Below are 23,884 nucleotides of genomic sequence, written 5' to 3'. Positions count from 1 at the left end.
AAAACCCACAATAAACTATATTGCTGTATGGAATGTCACATAGTGGTGCCTATTCAAAATTTTCCAAAAGATACAAATTTTTAAAGACAAAAAACATGGTTGATGCTTGATTTTAAATTAGAATCATTTAAGGAAACATCACTTTAAAAACTGCTGCAGTTACCTATAATTTTTACTAAATTTTCAGCTATGAAAGCCCTTCTGCCTACCCACAATTTTCCTATTCAAAGATCATTTCTATTTTATGAATATATGATGCCTTTAACCACATTTTCTTTTCAGTCAGCCTCAGCCAGGTCTTGGCATACCCTAAGGAAATATGAAAGGCAGGTCAATCCTTATATTTTTAATAAGCTTTAAATTCTCATATGTGTACATTAAGGTTAAAGTAATATGATGGTGCTCAGTTTACAGATTAAAGATTTAGACATCTGTGAAAATAAATGCTTAAGCAGGCAGAGGGACATTCATAATACTGTGTTATTTGAAGATGTATTTTCTGTATTTGTATACCTAAAAGTGAGGTCTAAACCTCGAAATACTAGCTTTGAAACCAGATGATTTTTTTCTTCCCATTAACAGTAGTCTAAAATAATTTTAAAAAATTTATATAGGACTAAATAAAGCTATTTAGTGCCTTATATAAAGTGCCTTATAATTTAAATGCAGAAATTTTATTTGCCTTTGCTACTTATGATGTAAGTTTTAGAATATTTTCAAAACTGTGTTTCTGTTCATTATAAAACATTCAAGTAGGTTTTCTTTCTGCTCAACTGGTATATTTTTGAGAAAAGCTTTTGATGTTGCGTTACCATTCTTCAACATGCTAACTAATAAAATACAAGTTAGTAAAGTAGCAATACTGTATACAGGCATAAATATTTCACTGATAGGGCTAACATCATCAAAAAGTTCAATCCAGTGTACTATATTGTGAACTGAGGGCAGCAGAAATTTTGCATTATTTATCTCTGAACTCCTCAGCAGAGCATGTTATACAAAATAAGCATTTGATAAATACAGAATTGAAAAAGAGGTCACAAGAAGCCAGTAAACAAGCTAAAAAAAAAAAGTCTTCAGGTACACAGGTCCCAAACCTTACTTGCAGAGAAATAACTACTCACAAAACAATACATGGAGATTTATAAAGTGAAATCAAAGAAATTCTGAGATTAGAATAACCTCTTCAAGCTGCCAACTAGGAACGAGGAAATGGGTCAAAGAAGGAAAAAAACCCCGCAAATTCCTAGTGGTTTCTATTTTTCTGTATTCTTCAAGTAAACAGAAGAGAAATACAGAAAACAAACCCCACCAGAGATCACAAAATATAGGCATGCCTCAAGGTTTTATGTAATAACAAACTAATAGGACTTTTCCTTTCTAAAGTATTTCAGACTTACTGCTATAAAGTTGGAAGAAAAAGGAGTTGGTTATCTAGGGGAAAAGAGCACAACTAAAATCAGGAAATGTGAATTTCTGTTTGGACTAACATTTTAAATATTTGGCTATAGTTAAATTTGTTTTACGTAATATATAAATTCTAGAAAAGTTGTATAAAAATAAAATTGTTCAATAAAGTCATTTGTATACTCTTTGGTATTTTAAATGTAATTTCTCATGGAAAAATTCTGCCCTCAACAATACTCAGTAAAGAAAAATTGCCAAGATCTTTTCTGGATACATCAAAAGGAAACATCTCTCAAAGTTTGTTTACTATTATATTTAGTTCTTACAAACTTTAATAGCAATGGCAAAATAATTTCGAATAACTAAAGGACCTTTACAGTGTTAAATCTATGAGTTTTCTGGAACTTTTTCAGGTAAAAAAGTAGACACAGTCATTATCCCGTAATAGTGCTTGTGTAAGCACTACAAAATAAAGTTTTGTACTGACACTTGACAATGGTATTCTTCTCACTCCACAATCATTATTGGGCACATGTAGGCATTTTGAATAAAGAGATTTTGTTCTGGTTCAAACACTTATTTCCAAATGATCCTTATTTATCTTAACATTTTTTTTCCTGATTATGACATTAGTACCTTAAAAAAATCAATTTATACTTTACCACATAAATCTTTTATTAGCAACTAGAAACCAATCCTAATTTAGAGTCTCTTGCCACCTACAATGTTCATTTTTAAAGTTCTTATTCTGCAAAAAGCCTGTTTTGGGAAGTTAGGGTGTTCTTGATGATGACATCATAATAAATTCTGAGGTGAAATAGCCAGTGAATTTGGATTCAATGTTCTGTCAAAGATAGCTCTCCAGCAGTAACTAATACAGTGTCTTCCAAAGAGGAGCTGTCTAGAAAAAAATTTTTCTAGAAAAAAATTTATTCAGCTCATATAAGGTTTTGTGGTAATTTCATAAGACATCACAACCCAATACCAATTTTACCAGTTTTAAATTTCACTGTAAACCAAATGTCAACCTCTTCTTTCCCAAAACAAGAGAGCCACAGTCAACTTCTGCCAGCACTGTGGTTTATGTTCCTTAAGGCAATGGTTCTTGATGAGGACAGTGGTAGTTGAGTTGGGATCAGAAGGCAGGGGGAATGTCATGCCTCTTAACAAAACATATCCCTTAATATATGTTAAGAATTTGTTAGCCTTCTCTAATAAATTCAGACCGGTTTACATTGTACTATCGTAAAGGCATAAATCTCAAATCTGATTGACGTCTCCAATCTTTGGAATGGAAATATAAACAGTATAAATACTAGATTAAATAAGCTTATAAATAAAATCTTTCAATAAAGTTATAAATATATACATACATAAATCATTAAATTACTACATTTAATATAAACCCACTCTATTTAAAAAGACTAAACTGAGGTTGATTTTATGAAAAATATACCAGAACTTATGTATCCAAATGAGTTTCCTCCCCTGCAAAATAGTCACCTGGGAGTCCATGCTGCCACTGTTTGAATGGTTTTGGAATTCTTGGTGACAACTCCTTTAGCCAGTTTGACTCACATGTGAAAAGGAGTCCAGTTTAATTTTTACGTCACACACAAGCAATCTCAAATTTGATTCTTTCTAATCTTAATTACTATTTGTTTTTCTATTTCAAAGATAATAACCCTATTTCCAAAAGAATATTTTCTAACATTACTGATGATATTTAAAGAACATGATACAGCTTTAGGAGCTCTCACAATTTTTATTTTTTAGCAACAGGTATATTGCTGAAATAATACTACCTGTTGATTTAACTATTCTGCATTGATTTGGATGCATTAAGCTCTGGTAAGTTTGTTTAAAAACACTAAAAGTCATAGTCTAGTCTTCATAATTAACTATAGCTTGCATGGTACAGGAGTAAAATATTTTACAAATTTTAAAGTTATCAACCTAGAATGTTTTTCTATTAAAAAATACTACTTACTGAGGCTCTAGTTTCTGCAGCTTTTGCCTTTTTTAGTCTGGTTTTCGCAGCATCCAAATCCAGTCTCTTATTTTGTAATAGTTTCCTTTCTTTCTATAAATATAGAAAAGAAAAAAAAGGCTAATGATGCTAACGTCCAGTAAAAAGCATACACATTTAAAGTACTATTCTCCATTAAATATATGAATCATCTGCTAAAGATCTAGAATTACAAAATTGACTATGAAGTGACACTTGATTCCTTTTTCTCATGGTTTTCAATTTTAAAATAATGGAGACATTCTAGATGCTTGAAAAATCTGGGAAAGATGGCAGGTGATGGCAGAAACAAACAAATATTAATTTTAATATCTTGTGGTTTTGCTCTCCAGGAAATATTTTGCTCTATCTTCTTGGTTGTCACAATTGGGGGTGTGGGTGTGTTACTGAGTAGAAGCCAGGATGCTGCTAAATATCCTACAATGCAGTATGGCTCCCACAACAAAGAATTACTTGACTCAAAATGTCAGTACTGTCCAGGATGAGAATGTTTCGAACAGACTATCTAGGAAATACCTATGATAAAGGAGATATGGGCCTAGGGCAAAGTTTCTTGATACCTTAAGTGATCTACTTTAAGAACTACGCAGGTTCACTTAATGTGCCATAGCAGTGAATGCAGTTCTACTACTCCAAAGTGGAATTCCAGATTTCATATATCAAATTTCATCCTATTGACAATTTAATCTTTTAAATCATCTTTCAACTTGGTAGCTTTTCTTTTGTCTCAGGTGAAATACTTTTTACCCAGACAAATTCATTGTAAACATACTGAGTTTCTGAAATAAATTGTAATAAGAAATCTGCAAATTAAAGTTTAAAGTAGTATTTACAATAAAGAATAATCTTGCAAAAATCTTAGGAAAAAAATCCACCTAGATCTCCACTCTCCATCACTGAAACAAACAAACAAAAAATAATACTAGGCTTGGGAAGGTGATATTTATTTCTTTGGCAATAAAACATAGCTGTGTGAAGAGAAGATAAGAAGCTTCTAGGGATGCAAAAAACAGGAAGTCGAACAACCAGAAATATAGCTTCCAATAATTAGGTTTTTTGCTTCCAGTTTAAATGAATAGTTACATGTCTATACTATCGTGATATTTTGTACCATATTTTTATAATAATTCCAGGAACTTCTCTACAAATTTTAATGCTGGTAATGGACAAGAATTGATGTAAAGTAATCTCAATAACACTACAGAGACACAAAAATAGAGTACATATCTTTAAGAGTCCTTTATTTTGGTTAGGTTTGTGTTCTGCTGGATATGCACCTAGCTAGATTATTTAAATTTTCTAATCTGCTACATCTACATGATCAATAAGAGGGTAAATTATTCATTAAAAACTGGAATTATATATCTTAATATTGTACTAAAAAAAGGGAACATTTTCCAACTCACAGCAATTGTTTTGTAATCTCCTTCTATAAAGTTTCTTAAAGGAGTGAGAAAATTTAAGGCTGATGTTTGAATCAGCTCTCTGTCTGCTGTTCCAATTCGTTTTTGTGTTTCTCCACATTTAATAAGGGCATTACCTGCAAAGGAAAAAAGTGTTGTTTGGTTTTTTGTGTTTTTTTTTTCTTTTTTTACCATTTTCTGGTAATGTCAGAAAATAAAATCAGCAATTTGATCTGCTTTAAAGTTAGTTGTCACTTCTTTACTTAAGTAAAAAATAAAATAGAATTAACTGTAGTTAGTTTTATTTTAAAAGGTAAATTTAAGACTATAAATATCTAAATAAAAATGACAAAGGTGAAGTCCTTATCATACCATAGTTAATTGTACCAATTCAACCAATGGAACACAAGAGAATAAATATACTAAAAAGTATTTACGGTCATAGCTCAAACAGTGGAGGTATGTTTAGAAAAGCATTAATGCTTAAAATATTTTAATAAGTCAAAATTTGTCTTCTGTTTCTATATTAATGCATGGGCCTCAAGTATCTCTAAATAATAGTATAAATTTGCATCTTAGGTTAAAGAAAAAGCCATGTTTTGTAACACATATACCTTAATGTTTAAATAGGACAAGTACAGTGGAAAATCGAGCAAATGAAAGGGAACCACAAGACCAAGGTTCTACTCCCAGGTCTACCTCTAATAAATTTTAATTCTATGGATCTTGATTCCTCCATGTTAGCATGAGATCAGATCTGATTGGCAAGGAGGATAATATAACACAGTAGTTAAGAGAGCCATGTCTGGATACATATCTCCATTTGAATTATTAGATGTAGGATTATGGATGAATTATGTAATCTAAGACTCAGTTTCTTTGTCTTCAAAATGGAGATAATTTATATTGTAAGTAGGATATAACTGAAGATTTACAGAAGTAATATGTTGTGCAGTGTTAAGCCCAATGCCTGAAATACTCAATTGTTAGCTACTATCAATTACTAATAAATAGATTCACAAAGTGCAATTCCAATGATCAGGGTAGAGTGATTAATAGAATTACTATGGGTAAAAACAAACTAAGTGGATTAAAAAAGGAAAAAAATGTTCCTTTTGAATGTTCATGTCCCACTAGGCCTTCAGCTTGATGAAGGTAAGGGCTGGATGCCCTTTATGACCCCCAGCATCTAATTGCATCTGACACAAGCAGGCACAAAAAAATCTGTTTAATGTGTAAAATTTTTGCAAAATAGTTAAAATTTAGAAATAGAACTATAAAAATTTTAAGCATTTTCAGACTTCTGAAAGAAGTACATTTTGAAAACCACAATGTAAAAGTTTCAGTTGCATATCTAACAGTCAATGGATTAATGCCATTCATTATACAGTATTTAGGATATTTCCTTCTGACATAAAGGTAACTACTAAAACTTTAAGTTCATTTTGCTCCAGAATTTAGTAACTATTTTATAAATCAGTACTATATGAGGAAAATCATTTACCTACCATTTCATACCCACATAAAGACCAATTTCTTGCAGAAGTCTTAATAAAGAGAATTTTTAGCCATGAACAATAGGAAAAGATGCTATAGAAATCTGAAATAGTCTCATATTCTGAGAAAATTAGATTTGAGGGATAATGAGCTTCAGAGTTATACATTTAAAAAGTCAGTACAGCAACCAGCAAAGCTGACATAACTATAAAGCATGATGATAGAAAATTTGAATTACATGAAGAAAATAGAATGAAATGTAATCCAAACATGTAATCCAAATAGTTATCCAGAGATAACCATTGTTAACATTTTTGTGGTACCAACATCATTGTGTAATGAAAGCACTAGTGATGTGTTCAAACACTATGTGCCAGGCATTTTATTATAGAAATCAATAAGCTCTCAAGAAAGCTTTAAAGAAATCATCTAGAGAAGACATACGTAAACAAAATTACAATATATCAAAAGAAGTACTGTAACAGAGGTTGCAAGGTTCAATGGCAGTACCAGTAAGGAATTAATTCATTCAACTTTTTAGATCTAAAAAGATTAATGTGAATTCTCAGAATAATATATACTAAAAACATTACATTGAATTGCACACATTTACTGGTCACCTGTATTTCTCACTTTATCTGAAATTTAAACATAAAAAATTTGAAGTTAAAATTGAGTCTACTAATATTTGGCAAATGTTAATGATGTCTCTAAGTAGTAAAAAAATCTAAAAGGAAAGTTATTAACTTAGCAGATCTTTTTGCCTTTTGCTTACCATAAGCTGTTCCTGGGCCAAACTCAGTCCCTGCATCAATCATATATTGTCCCAAAAGTTCTGGGTTGTTTATACGACTTGGAGCTTTTCTATCCAGTTTCTCATAAACAAATTCTTCTATCCTGGCATCTAGGAGAAAGGTTTAAAACTATCAATGATTTCAAAAAAGCAAAACTACTTAAAAGACTTATTGTTGTTTTTTTCCCCTCTGAGCCATTTATCACTCTGTAAAATAAACATGAAGTTAGCATGCTTCTAAGTACATATCTTAACAGAATTTTTAATTTTTATGTTGCAGTATTATATAGCTCAAAGAAACTTATACTTTAAAAATATGGTAAAATATTTTGGCACAAAAATACTTAAAGTAAAACTATCATACGATGAGTATTCTATGAGATTTTAAAAGAGTTGGTTATTCACTTAATACCTAATGAAGTTGCCTTTGTCCCACTCATACACAGTCTAATTTTTAACTTTGAATACATGTTCATTTCAATTTCAAAACCAGGGATTTCCAGCTATGAAAATATAGAGATAAGGCACCTATAAGAACTAAAGAGTCACATACTTCTAATACCCTTTACATGCTTTTGCTTGCTCGCATGCTTTCTCTCTTTCCTAGAATCTAAATATAGGCATGGGAATTTAAGGAATAGAACAATCTAGGCATGGAACAGCCACAGACAGAGATTAGCAATATGGTATCTTGGCTTAATTTTATTTAATTTTGCTTAAAGTACAAGATATATCTCTCAGCATGTATTCACATTAACATTAAGGTTAAAATACAAAATAGGTTAAAAGCAATAATAGAAGGCTAGTGTACATGGAAAGGAAAAAAAAATCAGTAAAATCTGAATATAAACACTTGGTTAGTGTAATGTACAAGACATTCACACCTATACTGTCACCCAATAGTGAGGTATTTTAGAGACAAATGAGAAAAAGTCAGTTTCTAGAAATAATGATGAACTATGAATCAAACTTACAATCCAAAGAGAAGCTAAAATAAATAGGTCCCTTCTAAGCAACTCAGATAATTCCTCCACAAGTGGAAGCTTCACACAGTGCACTGAAAATTTAAAAAATGAACTAAACCAATAAAACAAACACTTCAGGAGCCAGCATAAGCATTAATTATAATACATAAAATAGGCTGCTGGAATAATACTTGCTTTTGTGGTAGACTCTGGAGCAGTGTCAGAAGTTTTTAAGCAGGACTTTTAAAACCTTTAAATTGGTTAAAACCCTAATGAGTCAGTCCAAAACATAACCATTTAAAAGATGTTAACTAGATTTCAGAATTTCATTTTCTGACTGTGAGAGGGATTCTTAGCTTTGTTGCATTTCTATCTATTTGGTCAAAAGTTCAAAGTTGAATCCTATGTTGATTTCATTCAGTTAATAAAACATTTGGTATGTTTAAACTAAATGTTCATTTCATTAGGGCATCAATGGACCATAATAAAATCTTAAAAAAATCTGCGGGCAATTCTGCTATAATGCAATAAATATTTCTGAAAAACTCTAGGTTCTGGAAAATTGTACCCCCAAATTAACAGGGTTTAGAGTAAAATGAAGTTTGTGCCTGACCACTCATAATCTATGTAACTTTATAGTCAGAGCACAAACAAAAAACCCAATTTTTGTTTACTACTTCAGACTTAAAACACTAATGTAAAATTGTACTATATGAGCCACTGTAACTTTATGCTGATGAAATTCCCGTTTGCCAGTTGTGTATGAGTTTGTCTGCCATTCAGAAAAACATATAGAATAGACTACTTACGTGAGGAGCTCTGGACAGAGCAAGGAACAAAAGGCAAAATATCTACTACTTCTTTAAGATGCCATGGTATATAATTTAAGTAGCCTTAAATGAGTAAGAAATACCACTTGGTGTTCAAAGACCACAGGCTTCAAAGTGTGAAAGGCCTGTTTCAGAAGGTCACCACAGTTCAAGTAAAATGTACAAAATTACTAATATTTTGTGTAGTGCTTCAGGTTCACAGAATAGCAATAAAGTTTCAACCTTGGAAGTTAGTACCTAAAAGTAAGCTTATGGAATTTCACAACATGGTCACAATACTGGGGCAAAGGGGAATGAAAACATTTGCTGCTTTGTTCTTCACTGTTGTGTAAAGCTCACAGTGAAAAGACTGGGTGTCAATACACCAAATTCAAGTTCAATTTCCACTTCTAACTGGCTAAACTACACTGTATAAAATGCTAACTTGTGATTTGCAATTAATAAACAATTGTTGTACACCTTATCTGGAAGATTACTGAGATTGGTGATCTGAAACCTTAGAGTTGTCTGAAAATCAAATGGAATAATTTATATAAAAATATAAAACTTAACATAAACATAAATAATTGGTAACTAAGTTTTCACATAATTTTTCCTTAATTATTTAGGGACAATTCCCCTGTATATATATAAAAAAAAAAAGGTTAATTTTTTTTCACAGCCTTCCTAACTCTTAAAATTAAAAGTCACTCCCTGAAATTGAGTTTTCAAGAGGATTCTACGAAGGCATGAAAAACACGATGTTAGTCCAGTTGTCAGAGGGTACACAGAGGTGTTTAGCACCCTCTTCTTCACCAAAAGCACAACACACAAACCCATAGACCCTAAAGCCACAAACCAAAAACTTCTGTTTTCTAATAGCTATCAAAACCTTTTTTGTTTGTTTGTTTATATTAAAAAAACCCCTACTAACAGTACCCTTTAATGAGATTAGTCAATAAGGTAGACAAAGGTAAAAAGTTTCTTACTTGGATTTGGCTGCAATAACACTTCAGTTTGTTTCATTATTTTTTCTGTCCATATTTTGGTACATTCAGCTTTGCTAAGAAGATTCTCTAAGTGAGCATCCAATTCTGTCTTCTCTGCCTGGCCAAGCTTTTCTTCTGTGAACTGTTATTAATTATAAAAAAAATTAAATATACCTCAAACACATTTTAGGAACCTATATCAGTAATTAAAAACTCAAATCCAGACACTCCCAAACATACAAATAATTGTTTGCAAACCATTGCACTGAGTGTTTTGCCCCTATAGAAATTTATCCATACCTCTTAATCTGGACCCTCTCTTAAGATTAACGTATATCCTCAGTTCTGCTAAAAATGTATGGTGTGAATTCTAGAGAAAATCTAGCATACTGCCTGGTATATAAGTATTTCTTACATATAAAGGTAGGATAGCATAGTGGTAAGGAGTAAGAATTTTGAGTCCATTGTGCTGAAATCAGATTCTGGCTGCACTGCTAATTGTGTGACCTGAGCAAGCTTCTGAATTTTTTCTTAGGTATCTACTATCATAAAAGAGAGATGATACATATCGTACAGTGCTTTGAGAATTAAGTAAGAGTATGTACGTAAATCACTTTGTTCAGTGTCTGGTAATTATTATTTTGAATTTAAAAAGGGCTGCTTATGTTAACATGGCTTTGTATTAATGGCACTTTAATCACCTCCAGTTAAATATGCTTTAATGGGATGTTCTGGGAAACTACCATTTGTTTCTTCAGGATATGTTACAACAATTGATCTATAGACTAACTTTTGGGGCATATCTTATTCATACTGTGGAGGCAGGTTTTAAAGATCATAAAATGTAGTTAAATATAGTCAGCATATCAATTTTTACTATCTTGAATGTGGTGGTTTTTGAGGAAAAGCAGCATTGCCCATTCAAGAACAAAGAGGTAAAAAGATTTCCATGTGCATTTTATGGGCACTTCTGAAGACTTTCAATTGAACACTAGCAGTGATGACTTGGGGGGGAAAAAAAAGAAGTGATGACTCAGGCTGTTTACCATGCAAAATTTTCTTCTAGAATATGTGGCTTTCTCTCATCCTAACACAGGCATATCACTAGCACTAATTCTATACTCATTAGTCATGACTCACTTCTGGGTAACAATGTAATGTTTACTATGCTTTTTTCCCCCTTTTCATCTCTTAAAATATCTTCTGCTACTTCATTTTTCTGAGTTTTATTATCTGTTTCTTTCAGCATCCTTTTTATTGGTCTAATACTTTCTGTTGATTATCAGTTAACATTTTTAGCTGAAAGGTCCCCTAGAATGTTATTCTTAGAGTCTGGTGTTAACTCCCCACTGAAGGTCTTGTTCAGGGGCTAGAAATAAAAGCTTCAATAGCTTTTGTAAAGCCTTATGTCTTTTTGAGACTGGCTTATAGACAAGCCCTGACCCAGTGAGTGCAACTGAAAATAGCAGTTCCAAAGCTACTGCCTAAGCCCACAACCTTGCAATGTACTGTAACTGAGGATAGGAATAGGAGTTGCACTGGGCAAAAGGTCAAAACCCTGATGCCACGGTCAGTTGGGTAACTACTATAATTTCACTCTTAAGAGTGAACTCTGGTATTCTCTCTACAAATCCCTAAAGATTCTAGGCTACAGACCTCCTACAGAGGTTAGAATTTTACATGTTCGAGGTCTACCTCTAATGGTTGAATAGGTTATCTCCCAGATAAAGCAACCGATAGGAGGCAAACAAAGGAGGAAATACATCCAGGTTAACATGATCTATGAAGGCTGATCTACCAATAGAGAAAAATTCTTAACTTAGCACCTTAATAAGTATATGTATTTCTTTATTGCATTCATTCCTTCAACAAATATTTTTAAGTACCTTAATATGTGCCATGCACTATTCTAAGCACATGGGTTTAAGTAGCCAGAACAAAGTTTCTGCTCTTAGAAGCTTACATTTTAATAGAACAGACAATAAACAAGTAAACAATTCGATAATAAGGATACAAAAAGACAATGGATATAGGACCGACAAAGTTGGTCCTATTATTTTTTGAGTGACTGAACAATTAAATGAGTGAATTAATGAATTTGAGTGTAGAAGAAGGAAGAATTCATTCTGCAGGGAAAGGGAGAAGTAGGAGAATCAGGGAAGGCTTCAAAGGGAGAGGAATATGCAACCTGGGCCTGGAATGGGGAACAGGAGTTTGAAAGGTGTGAGATGTGGGTGGTTAGAGAAACAGCTTCTCTGAACAGGTAACAACTGATCTAAGAGCAAATGATAAGAAATGGGCTATGTAAAGATCTAAGGGAAGGGTATAAAGTCCTTTCATGACTGATCTTCCAGTTGCATTTCTAGAAGATTCATTAGCACCGCCTTTATACACGTTAGTTTTTTATAGAAGTCCTTAACAGGGAAGTCAGACGCCCAACCAACTGAGCGACCCAGGCGTCCCTGTTAAGGACTTCTATAAAAAACTAACATGTATAAAGGCGGTGCTAATGAATCTTCTAGAAAAGACTTCCGTATTTTTAACAGTGTCAGGGCTTAAGATAAATTAGAAAATGCCATATACCAAGCTGTGCATTTTATACCAAATACTAAAAAAACCTAAAACCCAAAACCAAAATAAACTCTTATAACACATAGATAAGAATCACAACTGTAGTGATGAACATTTTGCCTAACGTGTCAGTGTTGCGATTCAATCTCACATCTGTTTAAATCAAAATCACAGTCTCTTTATACTGTAAGACTTCCAGTAAATAGTTGCTGATTTTAAAAAATTAGTATTTTCTTCTACCATTATATGAATATATTCTGTTTTTCCTTGCCTCTGTGTCTTTGTTTGTAGCACTCTGGTCAGCTGTATCCTATAGTGCACCTCTGCTTCTTACATGATATTCAATAACCATCAACTTAAGGTTAACTTTAATCCTATCTAGAATGAGCAAAAAAAAAAAAAAAAAAAAAAAAAAAAAGGTGCCAGTACAGAAACACACTGCAAATGTTATATATTTAGGTTGAAATTATACATTTATATTTTATTACTCAAACTTATAATTGTAAAAGACACAGTATCTCCCATGACTTTACTGGGGGGGTTTAAGGATTTTTTTTTCTATCATTAATCAGCAAGTATGACATACTAAGTTAACAATATAGTATATTTAATACATACATTTTTCTCTAAAATATTTTAAAGAAAGCTTACAGAAAATGAGCTACATCAGCTAAATTTAGGCATTTTAAATTGTTAATAAAGATATTTATGGGGTATATATTTTCTTCTATTGTAAGTGAGATAAAGAATCAGCATATGACACAGTTCTTTTGCCATCAAGGATTTTATAATCTTAAGAATGCTGGTTAAACACAAACATGAAATTATAATAATGGCACCCTTCTGAGACAGACAGAAGACCTTTTCTTTCCAAAAAAACCCAAAGAAAACACAAAATTCCTGGGGCGCCTGGGTGGCTCGGTCGGTTAGGCGTCCAACTTTGGCTCAGGTCATGATCTCACAGATTGTGGGTTCAAGCCTTGTGCTGAGCTCTGTGCTGATAGCTCAGAGCCTAGAACGCGCTTTGTATTCTGTCTCTCTCTCTGTCCCTCTTTAGCTCACTCTCTTTCAAGATAAATAAATATTAAAAAAAAATCCTTTCCCTAATTACAAAAAATTTAAAATTTTACTTTAAAAAGTTTTTGTTTTCGGGGTACCTGGGTGGCTCAGTCGGTTAGGCATCTGACTTTGGCTCAGGTCATGATCTCACGGTCCGTGAGTTCGAGCCCCGCGTCGGGCTCTGTGCTGACAGCTCAGTCTGGAGCTGTTTCGGATTCTGTGTCTCCCTCTCTCTCTGACCCTCCCCCATGCATGCTCTGTCTCTCTGTCTCAAAAATTTAAACAGAAATGTTTAAATAAACATTAAAAAAAATAATAAAAAATTTTTGTTTTCAACATATTTAAGTCCAAAATCACTACTAAGTTTGTAGTCTTCTGAGGATAACCAGTTGTTAGTTAAGAACAATAGTTGAGGGGCACCTGGGTGGCTCAATAGGCTAAGCGTCTGGCTCTTGATTTCAGCTCAGGTCATGATGGTGAAATCTGGTCCAACAACAGGCTCAGTGCTGAACATGGAGCCTGCTTAAGGTTCTCTCTCTCCTTCTCCCTCTGGCCCTCCCCCACACACATTCTCTCTCTCAAAACAAAACAAAACACAACAAAAAACACCCACAAAAAATCCCCTATAGTTTGATTTTAAGCATTTTAATGAACTTTTAGCAGTACCATTTAATAAAAACTTTCGTGAAAACAACTTACAATGAAAGTCAGAATATGTCCTGTAAGTCCAAATCCAATGTTCTCTAAAATGTAATTTGACGTACAATTCTTTCATAATGATTTCATTAGGAATATAGTAAAATGACATGAGAACCGAAAGCTTAATAATCCCCTTCTCTTTACATATTTTCTTTACACATTTCTTTAAGGAAAGGACTGTCTTTGAGTCAGCCACATTATGCCAGACACTGTGATCCTTTCTTTACTACAGGATAGGCATCTGGCCTACAGGATTCTATACCATGCTTTACTACAAAGATAAAAGCACAAGCAAAAAGACTGTATGATGAAAGACATCTATTTAGTATGAACTCTAACCATCAATTATTTGAGTGGGTAAAGTAACATTTTAAAAGTTATCTAAACTTCTTAGGGTAAAATGTATAGCACAAATTCTGAATATAATGAATTCGTAAATTGTAAAATTAGATCCTTCTCAACTTATTCTCAATTTTGGCTGCTCTTTGGAATTACCTGGGCAATCTTTCAAAAACAATGATGCCAAATCCAACCACAAGGATTCTTCTTTAACTAGACTGAGATGCAGCCTGTAAAGATTTCTGAGGTAATTCTAAGTGCAACTAAGACTGAGAACTACTGTTCTAAGCTCATAGGTGATTATATTAACATCAGGTTAACCAACCATCTTCTATCAGTTAATTAACACCAACAGCACCAAAGGATGTGAGAAGTTTTGGGTAACACTAAATATGTAAAGTTTTTACACAATCAGAAAATGTATGGACTTTGAATGTGACATGTTTTATTTAGTAGAATTTGAGAGACATGGTGAAGTTGTTGCAGTTTATATTCTATAGAAGAAACAGGATTTCAAAAGGGCTTGGGTGAGTGGTCATGTTAGAATTCCATCCAGATAGGATCTCACAGAAGTTAGTTGAGGGCAGCAGCATATTCATCTTTACCTCTAGGCTCAGACACACCATTGTTTGCTAAATTAAACTGGAGATGAAAGCCAAGCTTGCAACTAAATTTTAAAGACTTTTTTCTCCCCCTCAGAAAATAGCTGGCATTCATGAAGTTTATACAGTAACTTCAGTAGGCAGTTCAAAGGAAATATTAGAAAATTAAACTCCTAAGTAATTTAAGTTGAAAATATTTTTTTAGAAACAATATGGTCTTATTTTAAAGATGGTGAGCAAAATTTTGCTTCAATATCAATTCTGAAGTAAAAATGTGTCCACTTGGAACATTTATCAAGTGAAGTAACAGAATAGTACTTCACAAAATGGATAGTTACTACAAAGAATGAAATACTTAATTATGATAAATTGGGGTTAGCCTATGAAGTCTATGAGGGCAGAGACCAGGTCTCCTTTACTTTTGTACTTCAATGCCAAGCACCTAGAAGGTACTCAATAAATACAGGTTAAATTAAACAGTTTAAAATTTTAGACTGGCATTAGTCAACTTCAACTTCAGCAGATTTAATGTTAGAAAAACGCTAATAAAAATAACAAATTATGTAACATACTAAATGATTCAAAGAGTAAACTTTGAATATGGATACCCTGCCTGACTAAAATGACAGAAACTTTTTTCTTTCTTTCTTTTTGAGAGAGAGAGAGAGACAGAGAGCGAGCACGAGCAGGAGAGAGGTGCAGAGGGAGTGAGAATCTTAAGCGGGCTCCGTGCTGAGTGGAGGTTCACGACCCTGGGATCACGAGCTGAGCCGAAATCAAAAGTCAGATGCTCAACCAACTGAACCACCCAGGTACCCCCTAAAATTATATAAATAAAAGAACGATGTTGGATATTGTGAGATGGGAATAAGAAACAGAGTTGATTCCTTAGGACATACAAACTTATAAAGATGTGAAAGCCATAGAGTAATAGAATTTTACAGCTCCAAGGACCTTCATTAGAAGAAAAAAAAAGCCAAATGATCATACAGAATTGAAAAATGACACAAGATTTCACATCAAGCTCTTGGGGTCTGAGATGGACTGAAGTTTCATCCAGAGGGAAGGAAAAGACTACACAGAGAGAGGGTGGAGGGCACTGAAGAGGCATTTAAATGTATGAACAAAAGTCTACAGTTAGAAAAGTACAAGATATTTTGGAAATTAAAAAATAATTTGATAGGAATACAGTGTGTATACATGAGTGAAAAAAAAGACAAGGCCAGAAAGGAGTATGTAATACTCAAATAAGGAGTCTGGACTGAAAAGACAGATACTAAGACTAAATGGCTTTTAAGACCCTAATAAAGGAACAATTTATGGAAGATAAATTACCTGATGCTTTTGTATTCTATTATTTTGAGGGAGTTAAGAACAACAAAAGCACCCAAATGGAATAAATATTCCTACTGATTTATACATTTTACCTTAATATTCTTTCAAAGTGGCAAGGCATATAAATATAGCCCAACGCAGTGCTTGAACTCAAACTGTTGTGATCACGACCTGAGCCGAAACAAACAGTTGGACCCTTAACCGACTGGGCCACCCCTGTGCTCCCATATAAACAGATTTTATAAGAGAGTAGAGTGATGAAACCAATTTGTATGTTTAATAGTCTCTCTTTTTTAAAACAGGGAATGTTTACTTTTTAATCTGAAAACTTATAAGTACAATGAAAAAAAGATATGGCAGTTGGCCACCAAGAGCATGACGTATTCCTTAAGGTATAATTCGATTTGAATAGAAATTATTATTTAGAAATGTGAAAGCTGAATTCCATTCCTACTGTTTTTATTACTTATAATGAGTAACTGGCATAGCTCTTACCCTATTCTTAGCATGAAACTTGGCACTTGGCACTATACTGATGTCAACTCAATTTAGACTGGGAATTCAGTTATTAACTAAATAGCAAAATGACAAAGCAGTGTTTTTGTTGAAAATTACTACACAGCATTCCAAATTTCACATGTTGCATTTTGGAATCATCTTTTTCTTCTTACATAATTAAAAAAATAGTACTGTGTAAAAGGTCAAACATTCAAAAGTATAATAGTATATTGAAACTCAGCTTCATAACTGTGAACATTCTGCCATTGTTTCAACTACTCCCTTTTTCTCTTCTAGAATATTTTAAAGCAATCCTCAGATATAATATAGCTTCTACATAAATATTTCAGAATCTATTTCTAAGAAATACAGACTTAATAGAAAAAGATAATATTTAAGGAGTCTGTTCCTCCTGAAATTTTTCCCTTCTCAGTAAATCTCAAGCCAAAACCTCATAGTCATCCATAACACATCTTTCCCTCCTAGCCTCAAGCCAATTTGAGAAGCAATACTGAATAGGTTCTGAATCTTCCCTGCTATTACTGTCACCTAAGTCAATATCACCTTTTGCCTATCCTATGGCCACAGCTCCCTAACTGATAACCCTGGTAACCCAGAACCTCAGGGTCTTCATACTTTTTCCCTCTGCCTAAAATGCCTTTCCTCCACAAAATTGGAATGGTCACTTCCTTGAGGTCTCTTGGAATTTGATCCTGTTGGAAAGACTTGTCCTGAATCGTGTATCTATACAACCTGGCAAAAACCACCATCCCCGCCATTAACGTATCACTTCTGGCCTTTTTCTTCATCACCACCTGATGTATTTACTAATTTGTCTTTTGCTAGATTATAAGCTCTACGAGAACAGGTATTTTGCTGATTTTATTCACCAGTGTATCACCAGAGTCCAAAATAGTAGTGTAAGACAGACATGGCAGTAGGCACTTAAGTATTTAGTACTGAGAATAATTTGATAGCTAAGATTAGGACAGAATTTAAAAACTAAAGGATTTGAAGCAATGAGCAATTAAAATCCATCTGAAAAGTACATCTTTTGAGAGCTTTGCTAGATTTTTTTATTATTTAAAAAAAAAATTTTTTTAACGTTTATTTATTTTTGAGACAGAGAGAGACAGAGCATGAACGGGGGAGAGGCAGAGAGAGAGGGAGACAGAGAATCGGAAGCAGGCTCCAGGCTCTGAGCCATCAGCCCAGAGCCCGACGCGGGCTCGAACTCACGGACCGCGAGATCGTGACCTGAGTTGAAGTTGGACGCTTAACCGACTGAGCCACCCAGGCGCAGGCTAGATTCATTTTTTAAATCAAGTCTACTAACAATTTAAATCAAATTCTAAAACAATCAATCAAATTCTAGTACATGTGTCTTATTTAAGCACTGTGGATTCTATACCTGTAAATACATCTCTCTTTAAAAGGGTGGCAATACAACATCAAATCTCTGCTCGGCAAACAAAATCTTTGGGAATCAGCAATAAAAAATATTGAAGGCCTCTTTTCAGTCAACATTAAGTCTCACAAATCAAATCATTTCAGACTCTCAACCACTTACTCTCCTTGCACTTGTCTTTTAACTATCAGAAGTAGGCTAATTTAAATCAATAAATCATTTTAACCAATGTCTTTACAATATAGCATATGTTTTATTTTTAAAATGTTTATTTATTTTTGAGAGAGAGCAAGCAGGGAAGGGGCAGAGAGAGAGGGGGGACAGAGGATCCGAAGCAGGCTTGGCGCTGACGGCAGAGCCCTATGAGGGGCTCGAACTCACCAAACCTGAGATCATGACCTGAGCTGAAGTCAGACGCTTAACCGAGCCATCCAGGCCAAATGAACCATCTATAGCTTATATTTTAATGAAGGAGGAGGAGATAAGGGTTAAGGCAGCTAGCTTATTACTCACCATGCAGATTTTGGAACTTAGAAATCAACACCTAGAAGGAATTTCCCACTGCCTTAAGTATTATCTGCTTAAGTGTTATTGAAATGCTCAGATTGTATTAGATGATCTTTAAAGTCTCTCCAGTCTGCAACATTCTATATTCTGTACCTGCAATGCCTACTCTGGAAGAGAGAAGCAGCTTTCAATGAGTAGTAGATCAGGCAGCACTTGGCTATTTACTAGCCATGCAAGTTAAACAAGTAACTTAACCTCTACGAGGCTGTTTCCTCATATATAAAAGGGGTTAACAGCATCTATCTGGCAAAGTTACAGAAAGGACAGTAGATAATCTGTCAAATGCCTTGCATATGTTTCACAGTTTTTTTCACAATATAGGCAGCTATTACCTAGCTCGACTACTACCATTCTCTTGCCAAGAATAATGCAATGTAAGATCAACTCCACCAATGAAACTGGGGTAAAGGAGAAAAGTAATAAGGCAGTGCAACTGACTTACATTTCAGTATCAGTTTGGTATGTGTATTAGAAAATTATTTTTGTTTTCTCTTTACAAAAGGGAATGTTGTTGCTACTATGACTATGTCATTAATTTAAGCACCAGACTGTTTATAACTCATGTTGTGGAGAAATTTACATCTGTTCATAGATTTAACCGAGTTGACAATGTGGGTGATAGCTGGAGAAAACTGTCCAAGTTCCCGAGTGCTGACACTTCCTTGACTGCGGAATGCCGCAAGACGGCTAAATTTCCCCCTTACAGTGTATTTGAAATATAACAACTCTGACAACACGCATAACGCGAATCTTCCCCTCCAGCGTCTCCTTGTCCTGCTGCCGATGCTCCTCATTTTGAGAACGAGGTGGGAACCCCCAAACTCCAGGCTTCCCAAGGCCTTGGCAGAGTATGGACGCCAACCGACGATCTCCATTTCGCCCGCGGACCGCCCTAAGCCCAGGGACCTTCCTTTCAGGGAGAGAGAGGGCTGGAAGGAACTGCGCTGGCAGCTCTTTCGGTTCAGGGGCAGGAAAAGGAAACTTCCTTCTTGGACTCGGCGAGGAGAGGGAGAGAGACGAAAGGAAAGGGTGGGGGTGGTGCAAGAAAGGCCCGTCTCTCTCGTTACCGCGCCGGGCTAGCAGGGCCTTTGCCCTCCCCGGGAGGGCGGCCACACCAGCCCTGGCGATGTGGGGCCAGAAAGGCGGGCGGTGCTGTCTCTCGGTCCGGAGCCGAATTCAAGGTGTCCTCCCGGGGCGGAGGAAGCTCCGCACCCTCTCCCCACCCCGCCTCGCTTCCGGGGAAGCGGCGGTTGAACTGGAAGGGGGCAGAAAACCGCCGCCGTGCCCGGAGGGGGCACCAGGCCGCGCCCATCATCCAGGCCTCCGGCCGCAGGCCTGCCAGCCGGTCCGTGTGGTCGGGTGCGGGGAGCGCCGCCGCCTGGCCCGGCCCCTCCTCGGCCCTCTCGGGCGCCACCCTTCCTCCCCCACCGCGGTACCTGCACAGCACGACTGAGGAAGGTGCCCGCGTCCGCCGCCAGCTTCTTCACGTTGAAGTCCATGATGTTCATCCTGGGCGGCGGCAGCCGGGCGGAGCTGCCGGCTGACTTAGCGGGGAGGCGCCGAGGCCGGGCTGGGGCACCGGGCGAGAGTGGCGGGGGCAGACGTGGTAGGTGGAGGGAGGCGGCGCCAGCCCTGCCGCAGCAGCTGTCGTTTCCGCGAGGGGGAAGCGAGAGGGTGGGGCGAGGGGAGAGAACAAGCGGGGCGGGCCGCGCGCCCGGGTGGCGGCGGGGGCGGCCGAGACGTCGGGCCTGCTCCGCCGAGCCTGGCGCTAGCGTCGGCGCTGGCGGCCGAAAGCTTGAAGGAGACTGACGGACTGGTAATGAGCTGTATGGGGCGGGGTCCCGGACGGAGGAAGCCCCGCCGGCCGCGGGGTGGAGCCTTTTCAGAGGTTGTCGCGGGAACAGCGACCCCTTCTGGATCGCCGCGGCGCAGTCGCGGGGCGCGCCGGAAGCTCGGCCAGCTCCACCGGAGGGAGGGGCATGTTAGCTCCCAGAAGTGAGTAGTGAGTCGTGGGGGCCCTGGTTTGCAGGTTAGCCGCTGAAAACTGAGAGCAGAGACAACCCAAATCCCCCGTTTTGTTTCAAGGGAAAATATGAAAATTGTAGCACAGAATGACGATATTATGAAATTACAACCAACAGATAACTCCTTAGCATCTTGTAGCAGCCACGCCCCGCTGATCCCTGACGCCTGGTGGCACTCGATTTACGTTTGCTGAGCAGGGCTGAGTTTATAGTTCCCACTGAGTGTGTTGTTCATTAAGGATTATTGAGAATCTTCTGTGTACCAGGACTGAATCAGGGACTGACATACCGTACTGAACAAAACTGTCCCTGGTCTCAAGGAGCTCTCAGTTGGGTTACTTGACAATCTTCGGGCGCTTCACCCCCACCAGAAGCTCCGTTAACTATTTGCTCCTGCGGGGGGGGGGGGGGGGTTGAGTGCCTTAAGGCAGCAAGCCCACGCTGGATTATTCGAGCAACACAAGCCGCCTACTGTGTGCAAAGTACGGTGACGGGGGATACAAAGTGCCAGGTGGGAGACACAAGGAAGTATAAAATGGTGAGTGAGATGGAATAACTCTTAACCCTTAACATTCAGTGTGGGGAATTTTAATAACATGAAAATATGAAGTGAAATCTGTTCAAAAGCCCATAATGCCAAGTAACTTCCAAAGCAGCTCTCACGATACGACCTATGCTTGAACTAAGTTAAAACAGGCGATAGCACAGAGGGAGAGACAGTATTTCAAGAATAAAACACTCCATGTTATTTTTTTTGTCACTGTATCCTTTTGTTACATTAGGGCTGGGAAAATACAGGCCCAGCAGGCAATGAAATGAGCTCATGTTTTACTGAAGCAGCAGAGAAGCAGTAGCTATTGTTAACGGCTGAAAGATTAGTTCCTGAAGACATAACAGCAGATTCATATAAATATTTGTATTCTTTTATTCTCTGTGGTGGTGACACAAACAACCACTTCTTTCTAAGGTAACTCCAATAGAATGAGTCTCCAAGACCAAAATTGCTGCATGTATATTTCATCTCAACCTATTTTCCCAGAAATATGGAAAAGGAAATATGTAATCAGGAATCCTGTTTTTCATTTATTGTCTATTTTAGGTTTTTATGTGGAAATGCACTTTCTCTCTTTCCAGATGTCTGTCTTCACAATAAATATGTTTGCCATCATTTATGTCCATTCTAGTTTAAAATCACAAAACTGTGTCCACCATTATAGGAAAAAACTCTGAATCCTGTCCTCAGACATGTAGATCTTCCTAACTTGAAAAAAAGTCACTTCTTTTTGTTGAGCCCTTTAGAGTTTTAATACTGTTTCTCTTGTTTCACAAATTCATAAGACTCGTGTGTGTTGCCTGTATTAACTTACTATCCGTTTCCTGCCTGATTCAATGCAGTTGACTTCTATTTCTGTAACTATACCTAAACAGCATTCTTGAGGTTGCCTGTTCTGTTCATGATAAACTCATTGGCCTTTTCTCAGACTTCCACAGTGACTGTATTCAGTGCCTTCCCTGCAATACACCCCTTTCCAGGCCCTTATTGTTTGCTGGCTTTCCCAGTACCTCCTAGACTTTCCCATTCGACTCTGCTGGCACTTCTGATGGCTTTAATGCAAGTATTCCTTAAACTCAATGTTCAGCACTTTTTTTGTTTTCTCTCTCTCTCTTTTTTAATGTTTATTTCTCTTTGAGAGAGAGAGAGAGAGAGAGAGCGAGCACAAGCAGGGGAGGGACAGAAAGACATAGAATTCGAAGCAGGCTTCAGGCTCTGAGCTGTCAGTGCAGAACCCACTACGGGGCCAAACCAATGAACTGGTGAGATCATGACCTGAGCTGAAGTTGGAAGCTTAAGCGACGGAGACACCCATGTGCCCCTGTTCTCTTTTCTTTGATTAGTTTCTTACTCCGTATTTATACCACTTCATTATTTTATGCATTCATTCAGTAAATGTTTTTTGGGTATCTACTCTGTGCCGCATGGCATTATACTTGTGGCTAGGAATATAGCAGGCAACAAGACAGATAGCCCTTGCTCTCATGAGAGTTTATAAATAATTCCTAAGACAGAAATTGAATAAGTACAATGTGATGAAATGCCTAGGAGGAATCCAAAGTGCTCTTAAACGTTCACTTCCAGCCTGTACTTAGTAACTTGAATTCTAATTTGGATGGTAGGTCTTTCTGTAAGGGTTCTAGATTACCTTTTAATGCTTTCTTTAATCTGTTCTTTATAGTAACTTCTTATTCCAATACAAAGTATTATGAAAGTGATGTTTTTAAGATCATACAAAGTGTTGAATACCTGAAATCTTCCCCAAAATTTTTAGCCTAAAAAATAAATAAAACCTTTATTAAAATGGTATTGTAGGTAGTATGATATGCATTTAAAATTTTTTTGTTGTTATTAGTGGCTAACAAGATGTTCATTACCTCATACCTAGACCAGTGACATCTAAAGTGGTGGTTTATATGTACCTCATTGGGGTGTGCAATATGATCCACTGGGGTGCTGAAAAAATATTGGAAGGTTGGTTTGTATTTTATCTAACAAATAGAAAAGAATTTGTTTCACTAAGTTTTTAAAAAAATATAGATTGACACTGGTGTTCTCACTTTACATTTATCAGATAGACACATGTCACAGATAGTAAATGAGGATCTTAAGAGAATAATGGGAACTTCTCAACTTGGAAGAGTTGAAATTAGTAATTTCCTTTGATTGTTTGCATCAACTTATGATAACATAATACAGTGTGGCTGATTAAGTGTATCTGTAAATTACATTATCTATCTAGTTTTAACTAAATAAATCTTCACAAAAATGGACAAGTAGCCTAAAGAATTTCCCCCAAAGAAACCATCATTAAAAGTAAGGAAACAAGAAATGCCA

At 36.2% G+C, this 23,884-nt stretch overlaps 2 protein-coding genes across 9 annotated transcripts in view; both read right to left on the bottom strand.

The window, feature by feature from the left end:
• SH3GLB1 (SH3 domain containing GRB2 like, endophilin B1) overlaps positions 1-20,774 on the bottom strand; it is a 34,823-nt gene extending 14,049 nt beyond the window's left edge. Inside the window, exons 1-5 of one of the 8 annotated variants that reach the window (XM_053214380.1) lie at positions 20,407-20,774; positions 9,893-10,034; positions 7,112-7,240; positions 4,843-4,976; positions 3,398-3,490 (exon numbers count right to left, since the gene is read on the bottom strand). In XM_053214380.1, coding sequence (XP_053070355.1) covers positions 3,398-3,490; positions 4,843-4,976; positions 7,112-7,240; positions 9,893-10,034; positions 20,407-20,478 — 570 coding nt within the window. In that variant the 5' untranslated portion in view covers positions 20,479-20,774. The remainder of the gene's footprint in view (positions 1-3,397; positions 3,491-4,842; positions 4,977-7,111; positions 7,241-9,892; positions 10,035-20,406) is intronic. The other 7 variants (XM_053214377.1, XM_053214378.1, XM_053214379.1 and 4 more) reach the window with 7 other exon arrangements.
• Positions 20,516-23,884, bottom strand: part of LOC106973313 (calcium-activated chloride channel regulator 1-like) — a 54,347-nt gene continuing 50,978 nt past the window's right edge. The window contains exon 13 of the mRNA XM_053203364.1: positions 20,516-21,007. Within this exon, the coding sequence (XP_053059339.1) occupies positions 20,516-21,007 (492 nt within the window). The remainder of the gene's footprint in view (positions 21,008-23,884) is intronic.

The sequence above is a fragment of the Acinonyx jubatus genome, chromosome C1 (assembly GCF_027475565.1).
Source record: "Acinonyx jubatus isolate Ajub_Pintada_27869175 chromosome C1, VMU_Ajub_asm_v1.0, whole genome shotgun sequence".
In the NCBI taxonomy this organism is placed as follows: Eukaryota; Metazoa; Chordata; class Mammalia; order Carnivora; family Felidae; genus Acinonyx; species Acinonyx jubatus.
This window is presented reverse-complemented; position numbering and strand designations above follow the sequence as displayed.